General features: G+C 35.6%; 1 protein-coding gene across 1 annotated transcript in view; it reads right to left on the bottom strand.

Moving 5' to 3' along the window:
- LOC129005399 (inactive dipeptidyl peptidase 10-like) overlaps positions 1 to 12,722 on the bottom strand; it is a gene marked incomplete at its 5' end in the record, with an annotated part of 61,031 nt that overhangs the window by 31,020 nt on the left and 17,289 nt on the right. The window contains 2 exons of the mRNA XM_054434273.1: positions 134 to 228; positions 2,771 to 2,981. Coding sequence (XP_054290248.1) covers positions 134 to 228; positions 2,771 to 2,981 — 306 coding nt within the window. The remainder of the gene's footprint in view (positions 1 to 133; positions 229 to 2,770; positions 2,982 to 12,722) is intronic.

Here is a 12,722-nt window from a genome sequence, read left to right as displayed (position 1 = left end):
GTTCTTAAACTGTTTATTAATTGTTTTTAGATAGAATTTATTTTATTTTTTAACAATAGGGTATTATGAGAAATTGTAATATTTAGAGAGTATGAGAGAGGCTACGGAGTAAGTTAGTTTGTGTAATACTCACGAAGGTCTGGTTGGTCATGAGGACTCTGGTAGTAAGGTTGGCGGCGTTGAAGATGCTGATTCCCCCCGAGTCATCGCTAAATATCAGCTCTTCTCCTGAAAAAATAGTTAGAGGTTTGAGTTAGAGTATGAGTATTATAAAACTTAAAGAATGGTTAAAGGTTAAGAGAGAATTGTGTAATACCTCAGTCATTATTGGTTTTCCACTCAATCAACATATAAAAGGAAATAAAAATCTTCCACCACAATAATTATTTCATAATATTCAGGATGGCAACTTGTAAATCTAATATATAAAATTCTCGTGTCACAGTGTTTGTCTGCAAACTCCTCCGGAACGACTTCACCGATCGTTATGAAATTTGGTGTGTAAATTCTGTAGGTATGCGAATCGGACGTAAACTATTTCCCGTTTCGAAATTCTTAAAAGGGCTCCGCCCCAGTGGCTCTGGAGTTTCCCATGTTAACCTTATGAGAAATGGAATTAATGAATCTTAACAGCTGTTTCAATTAAACAAGTTGGTTCTGTTCTATGATGTTCAATAGCATTAAAGTTACAAGGATTACCAACAGGGTGCAGCACTATTATTTCTTTTACATTTATGACAACAGCTAATTTGCAACCAAAAGGTGAGTGAGCGTAGCACCTGGAGGCGAGTTAGCGTAGCGAACGAGCTAACCTGAAGGCAAGTGAGCGCAGCGAACGAGCTCCAACCTAAAGGTGAGTGAGCGTAGCGAACGAGCTCCAACCCAAAGGTGAGTGAGCGTAGCGAACGAACTTCAACCTGGAGGCGAGTTAGCGTAGCGAACGAGCTAACCTGAAGGCAAGTGAGCGCAGCGAACGAGCTCCAACCTAAAGGTGAATGAGCGTAGCGAACGAGGTCCAACCCAAAGGTGAGTGAGCGTAGCGAACGAACTTCAACCAGGACGTGATTGAGCGATGCGAACGAGATCATCTTGAAAATTAAACGTAACGGTACTTTCTTTCCATCGGTCTGTCTTAGGGGAAACCTATAACTTAGGCGATACGAAGTTCGCCGGGTCAGCTAGTCTTTTTTATAATTAACTAGACAATTATAAAATAAATAGGCCATCTAAAACCACCGAAATTGAAGCTCAAAGACATATACCAGGTTTTATTTAAAGTACTGTGGTATACAGACAATACCCCCGCCGCAGCAAACCTGCAGACTAAGCGAATTTCCATTAGCCTGATAGGATTTACACTAAAATGTCTCCTTAAAAAAATAATGATTGTTCTGTGGAACCTTTGATTGTTTCAAACAGTTTTGCTTATCAAAAATCCTCAAGTAATTAATATATAAAAAAAAAAAACATCGCCACAAACAAATTGAGAACCTCCTCCTTTTGTTGGTAGTGGAGAAGTCGGTTAAAAATATCATATTTATTCCCTATTTAAATAGAATTAGTTAAACGAGTACTTAGGTTTGCTGCAACAGGGAGGGTAAAACGGTCGTTTTTTTATGTTAATAGGTTAGTAAGAAATTAATGTATTTTCCAAATTCGATCAAAATATGTTAATAAACAAGCAAACTACAACAGTTGACTTTTTCTCCATAAGAATAACATAGGGATTTTAAATTTATAGTTTTTTGGAATTTTCTCCGTAACCATTAGGCGCACAATAACGCTTCAATATACTTAATTATTTGTTTTTTTATGCTCTACAAAATGGTGTGAAAAGAAATTGTAAAATTTTGTGTTTTTAGGGTCAAAAATGGGAAAAACCTATTTTTACCCCATAAAACCCCCCATAAACCCCCGTTCCCATAGTCCGATCATGCTGGTTCGCGAACTCGTTCGAATAAATGTAGGTTTACACGTTTGTACTAAATTTCATCAAAATCGGATGATTTTTGCTCGAGTTATCGTGCTAACGGACACATATATATATATATATATATATATATATATAAATATATATATAAATATATATATATATATATATATGAATTTGAACGGATGGTGTTTTTGGCCTCTAGGGACCTCAAAACGAAAAAATAAATCGATACCGGGTCCAGGTCTTACCATGAGTACTACGGTAATAGCTTATTCCCTATATGGGAAATTCGCTAAAAACCTTAGGTTAGGTTTATTTTCCAATGTTTTTCTAGTTTTATATAGTATTTTAATTGCTAATTTTGTATTAGAGATTTTAAAATAATTTTAGTCTAGTGGTTATAGAGTCTTGGGCTTTAGGATGGTTAGCGAGACCGATTGTACCGTCAGCAAAATCACAACAATTTGAAGATATTTAAACCACTTAAACATACGGGTTGTTGTCTATCCGCGCACACGGTCGACCAAAAAAATCAGCCAGTCGCTTATTGAACACCACAGGAGTCAGTGAACTTCAGTTTGAGTTTTGTTGTTTTTCTTTTCTATTTTTTCTTGTTTTTGTGTCTTGGCAGTGCAGGGTTAAACATAATTTTATTAATGACAAACTGTAACTGGCGTTAAAACTGAAAAAGAACCCACCTGATATCCCTAGTTGAGAAATTTTAGACCACTTTCACTTTTAGGAGAACGGTCCAAACTCCTCAAACAAACACTATGTAAAAGTATTTTCTGTTGTCAATTAGGAAATGACACTAGTATTGGAGACTTCAGGACCTACCTGATATCCAGGAGCCGTTGTGGCGTAGCGCGGTTAGGTCGTGTGACAGAATGTCCTGCAGCTTGAGTCTTGTCCCCTTCACTCTGGGACCCTCATCAGGCGGCGTCAGCAGCACTACAGAGGTGACTATCAGCGCCAGCACCATCATGATCACCAGCAGCGCGATCAGGATACCGCGCCAGTTGCGCTGGTTGGTGTTGCTGGACACCAACTGCAACAGAAACAACATGTTTTAGAAATCGTTTAGAAAACCTTGAAACTTTTATTGGTATGTATTTGAAGGATGTTTGCAGACATTTCACGATCAGTAAAATGCAACTCATAAAGGATTTGGGATCTGGAATCTGATCCTCAGGAAAGAAGGTAGCTTAACATGACAACGTTGGTGTAAAACCTTTTGAAGAGCAAGCCTAGAGGTAGAGTGGCTTCGACCTCCGAGGTCCCGGTTTTAATGTGCTTATCACTAAATGGTATAGCTGGTCCATAAGGATGAAGAATATAACCAATTGGTTAGTAAATATAGTAGTAAATATATTACTAACCAATATTTTACTCATAAAATATCTAATGGCTATTTATGTACAAGAGGAATTAAAGAGTTCGTCAACATTCTGCACAGCTTGAGGCAATGTTTTGCTCGATAGTGTCGGTTGAGATTCATGGAAAAGTTTCAAAGTTCTGACGGAAAGAGGAAACGGTTTGAACTGTCGGTGTTAACTCAGTCTAACTTTGTTGTCCGCTGTAGAACTTGACTTCTTCATCCAACCTAATTGCTTTTGGAAACTCACTAATGTCGGCGTCACTTTAATGGCAAACATGTTTCACATTGAATATTTTTTACTTCCGAGTAACCTCTAGTAGAATGGATTTAGAAAAAGTTCGGTTTAGCGCCGTTTATAAAAAACACATACATATAAAGAAGAGTTTTTTTGTGATTTATATATTTATTTCAAAAGGATATTAGTGTAGACTATACAAATTTTAAACAAAGGAGTGACAAAAATATGGGGCGGGTAAAGTTTTAAAAGACGAATAGTGAAATTCTAATTGAATGTAAATGTAGATTGAATTAAAAGTAAAATGATTTCTTATTGGCCTGTTGTTATAGTGGGGGCAACAATATTATTATGTATTGAAACAATCCATCAATGGGAGTTTTGGTCCTTTGAGACTAAAACAACACCAATTTATCATATTTTATCGTGTTTTATTTGTATTTATATAATTTGTTTTCATTCCTCCTAAAAGAAATTAACTTTCAATTACTTTGTTAAGACACTCTAGAACGGTTTAATTGGAAAAGTCAAGTCAATATTCTAAGAGACCGCCACTGCTTCTTTGATCGAGTTGAACAATGACATGATCAAAAGCTGGTAGACACTCGTTGCTCAGTTTGATTCAAACTCCTCTGCCTTCTCTGTGGAGTTTTGGTCTGTTTTGATTAGAGGATATAATTAGAATGACACGGGTTAGTAAGACACATTTTTTAACCGCATAAAGCACAATGGTTTTATCATGAGTTCAAATCTAAAACATTACAATGATATAAAAAAGTAAAATCAATTTTAGTATATTTACTGACGCTCACACACCCTCATCGAAGCATTGACTATTCATACTATGTATGCATTGAAAAAGATATGATATGTTACATTTAGTTTATATGACATGGTTATATGTTTCTACTTTTATGCTGTTTATACTTTTATTTACATGACAGCTGACTATAAAATATTAATATGATCAGTATTACGTGAAGTGTTAAAATATATCCTACCGGAACACTAATGTCAACTACAAACAGTTTTCTATCACATTATCAATTATTCCCATGTTAAATTTGTAGCCAGCTTTTTTATCAAAATCGTTGTAGTTGATGTAGCCACCTATAGATTGCGCTGATCTAAATTACTAAATTCTGCTGAATACACAATCTTTTTAATCAAGTCAAACTTAGGGAATGACTTATGATGAGTTTTGGAAACTGTTACAACCCATCAACCTGGTCAGCAACAAAAAATAAGGTATGAAATAGAATTTTAGATACTAGCGCATTCTGTGACTGCCTCACACAACTACATTCTTTTTTATAAAAAATTGGCTACAGGTGGTCCATGTAGATGGGAATTCTACTTCAGTCAATGGTATAACATAGACTGTCAGCCGTGCTGCGGTTGCCATGGTTACCATAGGTTCCGGCGCACACCGCTGCAGTTTACATAGCGCGTACGCCGTAACTACGGTGGTGCTCCAAGCGGTGTGCGCCAGAACCTATGGTAACCGCAGCACAGCTGACGGTCTATATTTAATTCTTTTTGTCTATGGTATAACCAAAGAGGCGTGGATAAAATATTGTTCTAATATTCAACCGCATACTGAGTCATAGGCCGCATGAAGAAAATAAATATCATACTTTGATCTCTTTAACCATTGACCAGAACATTGAAATAGATTAAAATTAACTAATACTGCTGTAAGATTTATTTAGTGATTCTCAGAGAAGCTTTGTTGGGAAAGTCCAAAACCACAAGCAAAGAGCATACCAGAAATGAAGCGCTCCTTTTGTGTTGAGGTTATAGACGCTAACCATTTGTGTTGGCAATTGTAAATATGCCTAACCTAGCAATGGATTTTTCATTGCTTAACTATCTATGGTGATTAATTTGTGTAGATATTTTTTATTCACGTACACAGAGTTATATAAGTGATTACTTTCTTGATCTCAACAATTTTCATTATATTTTGTATATACTTACACCAAAACATACAATGTATTTATTTCCCTTTATACATAGCACAATGTAAGCCATTTGATCCTATAGCATTGTACAAACTATAGGAATAGATCAATAGCAGCTACGTTCACAATGGCCCATACATTTCGTAAATGGATATTGGCTTTGTTATTCATTGTCAGAGGAATTATTTCTGCGAAGTTAAGTGCTTTCAGGATGAACCTTTCTTATTTTAGGTAGATCATGTATTTTTTGTCCCAGGACGCTGGGCACGAGCCCGGAATTGTTTTTCAAATTACTTCAGGCTAGACCTAGGGGTTGCGGCATTATCACTTAGATAAAATCTATTTGTGATTTGGCTGGATTTGAACCTGGGACCTTATAGGGACTGAAGTCCCACGCTCTAACCACTGAATGAGGTAAACCATGAATAGGCTGTGTTACGTTAACGTATTATCATTTTTAAATTGTTGGTTTTGCCTATTTATGCTCGTTTGTAGACTAGGAAAACATATGGATACACTTTTGAAGACATGTATTAAACGCTTGATTGTACTTGAATTCTTCTGTATTATAGCAACGTGGGCTTTGAATTATAAAAATTGTATACTATATAAGTATACAAAAAATATGGACAAGCTATAGTTGTATATAGTCTAAATACTATACAGCCGCAATTGTTACTCACTCAGGTATACAAATTCTAGACCACTTCTAGATGAGCTAGAGACTTGAAATTTTCGGTGGTTGTAGGTCTAGTGCCCAAACCACCCATAAAATTCCAAAAAGTGACATTTTTAAATTTTAACCCCCCCGTAATCTCGAATTTCCCCCCCATGTTATTCTTATGGGAAATAGCATTGAAAATTGCCGACTTTGGTAAGCTCATCTGAACAACTTAGAAACGTGCTAGAGACTTCAAATTTGCGTAGTATTGTAGTGTGAGGTCTTACAATACCGGTGGAATTTGCAAAAGTCCCATTTTCAAATTTTAACCCCCCCCCAAAATTCAAAATGGCGGACCTCTGAAAACGACAAAACACGTTTTTTTCAACCGGATGTAGCTCGAAAACGGTAAGAGCTAGATAAGATTTGAAAGTATATCCAGGAACAGGAATTAAATTTTATACAAAACCGTCTTGGGCGTTTTCCAAAAATCGCACTCCTTCAGCTTCAAAAAACGCCCTACTTTCAAAATTTGTTAAATTTTTATTCAATTTTTACCGGTTTTCGCCATGTTTTCATACTTAAATAATTTTTTTTTTCAAAAATTATTATTGCTTTGTATTCTCCTTACTTTACTTTAAATTTTACATATTACATGTTTTTTGGTAACTTTACTCCTTGACCCCCAAAACTTAATTTTAATCTCAAAATTTGAAGGTTTTTTGCCACTTTTACGAGCCCCATGTTATTCTTATGGAGAATAACATTGAAAGTGGTCGACTTTGGTGTGCTCATCTGAACCGTTTAGAAACGTGCTAGAGACTTGAAACTTGGTATTATTGTTGTAGGGGATCTTATATTAACGGTGAAATTTGCAAAAGTCCCATTTTCAAATTTTAACCCCGCCAAAAATCCAAAATGGCGGACCTCTGAAAACGATAAAACACGTTTTTTTCAAACGGATTTAGCTCGAAAACAGTAAGAGCTAGAAAAGATTTGAAAGAATATCCAGGAACAGGAATTAAATTTTCTACAAAACCCTCGTCGGTGTTTTCCGAAAATCGCACTCTTTCGGGTTAAAAAAACTCCCTACTTTCAAAATTTGGTAAATTTCTTTCAACTTTTTACCGGTTTTCGCTATTTTTTCATACTTAAATCATTCCTTTTTGCAAATATTATTATTGCTGTGTATTCTCCTTACTTTAGTTTAAATTTTACACAATACGTGTTTTTTCGTAACTTTACTTCTTAACCCCCAAAACTTAGGTTTAATGTCAACATTTGAAAGTTTTTACGAGCCCCATGTTATTCTTATGGAGAAAACATTTACCCCATAAAAACCACCATAAGTCCCCGTTCCCATGGTCCGTTCATGCTATACATTTACTCTGGTTTACTTAAGGTTTCATCCCCCTATCGTATTTACAACCCCCCCCCAAATATTAAATCCCCCCAATGTTATTCTTACAGATGCATAAGTCTAAATCACGTTTACACATTTCTAGATTAACTGGATATCTGAAATTTTGCATGATTTTAGATCTTGCGCCCTTTCCGAAAAGTGACATTTTACAAATATAACTCCCTCCCCCACGAAATATAGAATCCCCCCCCAATGTTATTCCTACAGGTGCATCGGTCTAAATCAATTTTACCCACTTCTAGAATAGCTAAAGATCTGAAATTTGGCTCAATTGCAGGTCTTGCGCCATGGCCCATTTCTATTTACCCCCTACCAAAAAAGGGGGCCTAGCGAGCCAAAGGCGAGTTTGATCATATACAATTACACTAACATGTTAAGCTAACACCAAACAACATTCAACAGGTTAAACTATTTAAATCAGGCTTTTATACTTACAGTATATGTTTTACAAATTTAATACACATTTTTTATATAATAAAACACTTAAATAAACCTTAAGTGGAAATAAATTGAGCTAAACACTCTAGCCTATTGAGTTTGTTATATGTTAATTTTATATTTAAGTATTAGGCATAGCCTACTATTATTAAATTATCACAATATTAATTTAGTTTATGTTGTGGGTTTTCTGTAGGTTAGGTTTTAAATACCTTTGAAATAAATGCTTCTTTTAAATCGGGGTAATTGAGTAACGGTGAAAAGTAAGGAAGATTAATGGACGCTGTTTCAAGGGATAAATGAAATCGGTCGTCAAAGAGTAGACAAATGGAAGTGTGGCGGTGACGTCACACGACATGTCCGAACATGTACAACGTGAGTAATGGTGGACATGCCACGTGGATGATTAAGCGGCTTCGACACCGATACAAACATATGGGAGCAAATACCCGCTCAATATGATTGTGACGTCACTTGACATGTCTGAACATGTACAACGTGAGTAATGGTGGACATGCCACGTGGATGATTAAGCGTCTTCGATACCGATACATATGGGGACAAAACCCGCTCAATATGATTGTGACGTCACTTGACATGTCCGAACATGAACAACGTGAGTAATGGTGGGCATGCCACGTGGATGATTAAGCGTCTTCGACGCCGATATGAACATATGGGAGCAAAACCCGCTCAATATGATTGTGACGTCATTAAACATGACCGAAAGTAAAAGATAAAATGCATCTTTGACTCTAATGCAGATATATCGAAATAATCAATGCTCACTATTATGTGTAGAAGTGCGGAAGTTAAACCACAGAATAAAGAATAGGCTACATGGCAACTCCTTATTCTGTGATTTATTTCCTCACATAAAAACCCTAGTAATTTTGTTTGGGTAAAGTTATTTCAGTAATTTGAATAAGTTATTGTTATGTTGGCGAAGTAGTATCTGTTGCATCTGTTCATAACCTCCTCTAATATAATGCCGCGAACGGCCCCCCATACACGTAACGATCGGCCGGCCGGCCCGGCCTGAACAGTCCACGCCGGCCGGCCGATCGTTACGTGTATGGGGTCGTCGTCCGGCCAACCCCCGCCTTCAGGCCGGTCGTTACGTGTATGGGGTCGCCGGCAGGCCGCCGGAAGGCCAACTAGTAGTAGCATTATTTTTTATTTACGTTCATTTTTAAGGTCAAATACGGTCATTGCCATAACCTAACTTTATTTTCTGTTCAGTCTTTGTACTAATATGGCTACGTGGACTAATCAGAATGTGCTAGCCTTTATAGAAGAATACAGAAAGCATGAATGTCAGTGGAGGGTCAAAACAAAGGCATACCACAACAGGGACTTAAAAGATCCAGCTTACAGCAAGTTAATCAAAACGTTTTTGCCGTACGAAAACTGACTGCACACTTGCCACTAGGCGGAGAAATTTCAGTCCGGCCGACAGGCGAATCGTTGCGTGTATGGGGACCCTCCTTTCACAGGCCATACTGTTCAGTTTGGCCTTCTGGCCCTCGCCGGCCGGCCGATCGTTACGTGTATGGGGGGCCTATTTCCATGGTTATAACCGTGATAACAAACACGAAAACATACACATTGAGTATACACTCCATTAGGAATCACGGAAACAGCTGTTTCGGAAGGCCGGAACAGCGGTGTTGCCAATCTTGTATCACCGCGGCCTTGTTTTCGAGAAGGCTATATCAGTAAAGTTATCTGCTGTTCGTTCATAGCATGAAATCCACATGGAAGCTATTGTGGAAGCTACATTATGGACGCGCCAACGTACCAAGTTAACAAACAGCTTGTTTAGAGGATAGTGTAGGTGCCAGTAGCAAACAAAAAAGTAGTTCATCACACGAGCAAAAATAGTATTTTCTCCAAAAAGGTCTTTCGGCCTAGAGCTCATCTTATTACAGTCATTGTAATCTTTAGCGATAAATTGTTTAAAAAAACAAAACACTTTCCTCCTGTAAACTATTGTCCGGACAGAAACGTCGTAAGTTTGTTGCAGTAGAAGTCACACTTTGTGTTAGAATGACAAAACATAAAACGCAATGTTCAAAGTGAAATATTCAGAATTTCTCGGTCGAAGTTTGTGCAGGAACATTTTCTTCGCTCCCAGGTGACACGTAAACCCTTGTGAGAGCATTGAGGCATACAACCGCCGTGAATGAATTACCACCCCTCGCAGCCGTTGTCGCTTTGTTTGAGTAAAAACTGTTTGTAGATCATTGGCTTATAAACGAAAGGTTGGTGAGCTAACTCCCAATGATACAAAATAAATACATTAATAAATGGAATTTATTAACTTTTTCATCAGTTTGATTCGGCTATTAGGTAGGCCTGCATTATGAATCTTCAGTAAAAAAGTTTGCTAAAGCGCATCAAGATTAGATTCCAATTTTTAATGCTTCGGAATTTTATAGTTTCAGTATAGACGGGATTGTGAAATAACTTGATTTTAAAATTGCATAAAAATATCATAAGTATTTTTACTAAAACAATGCACTGGTCTGTGGAAATATAAACTATGACTACTTTGTATGAATACGTTTTCATGTGAAAAATATAATATAGCCTGTTTGATAGGGGTATTTTGTCTGTCTACATAACACATTGATTTATTAAAATATATAACGAATCGAGCTATATATTATATATTATATATTGTAAATGTATTTAATACAATTGCAAATTGATTTGTACAGCATCAAATCTTTTTTGATATTGATTTCAATATAAAGCGTCGTTTTATTAACCTTTTTTAAGGTACATCTTTAAAGTTGCAAACTATTTATGGAGTCTCCATCTTTATTTATTGTACCATTCATTCGTTTTCCATTATGTAAGGTTATATACTTTCAAAATTTGTATGCAGGTATTTAGAATACTCCGTAACTCTGAAGAATGAATTTATTTAATATAGATACATTTTCAGTACCGGTTATCACAGAGATTTAATAATCTTTTAATAATTCAGACTGCTTCTGAAATCACTATAAGTTAAATATTCGTAACTGCAATTTAGTAAAACATTATGGGTTACCTCCAGTTATACCTTTTATTTGACTTTTATATTATTTACATTATTTGTTATCTACAAGTTTGCTTTTGTGGACCACGTACTCAACCCCCTGTATTCCATTGAATATAGAACTACAATTATTATATTCAATGGTTCTAGCACTCAAAAGTTTGAGGTTTTATTCATGAAACAGAAAACAGCTGATGTCAAACAATACACCATCTGTTTCATATCCCCAGATTTCGCTGGACAATCAATTTCGTGTCGGATGTTGGTACAACTGGACATCGGAAAACGTCATCCGTCACTCGTCTGTAATCTATAAATATATTTTTATTTATTGACGTTCCAATACAACCAGACATGTAACGATCAATCGTATAGTGGTAAATAAAAATTACAGGTAAATTTAGTTTGTCTTCGATTTGAGTTTAATGGAATATATCTGCAGAGTTTAGAATATAACCGTTGATTAAACATACTTAATTGTATATTAACTCTCGTCAAGAATCAACTGAAAACAGATTTTAGGTTTTTTATTTAGTTTATATAGAAGGCGTTATTGATTACTATTTTTAGTTTGTTATTTATTCAAATTTGCAATGTAGTTTAACAAACATCATAAATTACACTGTTAAACTTCTGGTTCCTGATTGAGACCACAGTTACTGAGTTAAAGACAACAGAAAGGGTTTGGTAAAATAATTCGGGGCCCAGTAAGTTTACCGAGGACTCTAAGGACACATTTTCTTAGGATTTTCGTAAAGTGTAAGATTGATACCATTTTAAACTTTACTGAATAGTTTTGACAGATATAACAGATATTACAGTTATCAGATATTAAATGTTTTCTGCAGTAGTTTTGTTTATAATTATTCAATACGCTGTTGTGAAACTCATACCAAGTAACTAAAAAAGTTACGAGTTAGAAAACAAACAAATGAGTTAAAATAAACTAAAAACACGCGGAAAACGAATCAGAACCAAGCAGATGGAAACCTTTAGAGCCATCGGAGTGGGACTTACAATTTAATTACCGGGAAACAACTTTTATCCAAGAAAGTGCCAAACAAAGATTTAATGTCCGCCGGCCATCATCGACTTACGAACTTTCACTTCTCGTAAAAACTTTTGGTCTGAAATTGCTTTATGAATTTACAACTTATGGAACGTTTTGCCTATTCGAATTAGCTAGATCAAAATTATTGTAGCATGAGATCTGTTTATTTGTTACTTAAAAGTATGTAATAATATACGAATTTACAGATCATACTGGACCCTTTATAATTAAACTTATTTATATTTAAACCTGTATGTACGTAGTAATAGTCAAAGCTACCAGTTATATATTTTGAAATGAATTTATTATTAATGTATAACGAAGGATGAAATATAATTTTTTAATTCCGTATATCATATTAATGCTATTACTAGAATTAAAGCTTTGATATCATGTGTTGTGAAAATACTAAGGGAACTTTATTAATTTCGCACAAAAATAAGATTTCACTTGTTTTCTAGTACGAACGGATGCATTCTTTGGAAGTTCTAGTGTGGTTTTTGTTTGGTCAGAGACATAATTATTGAAGTACAGTAATTATTATAAAACAAGATTTAATTACACAAAAGCCGCGTGACTTTTATCTTAAT

This window comes from Macrosteles quadrilineatus, unplaced genomic scaffold (genome assembly GCF_028750875.1).
Source record: "Macrosteles quadrilineatus isolate MER2022 unplaced genomic scaffold, UCM_ALF_1.0 Scaffold_21__1_contigs__length_2333173, whole genome shotgun sequence".
Classification (NCBI taxonomy): domain Eukaryota; kingdom Metazoa; phylum Arthropoda; class Insecta; order Hemiptera; family Cicadellidae; genus Macrosteles; species Macrosteles quadrilineatus.
Note: the sequence above shows the minus strand (reverse complement) of the source record. Positions and strands in the feature narration are given on the sequence as shown.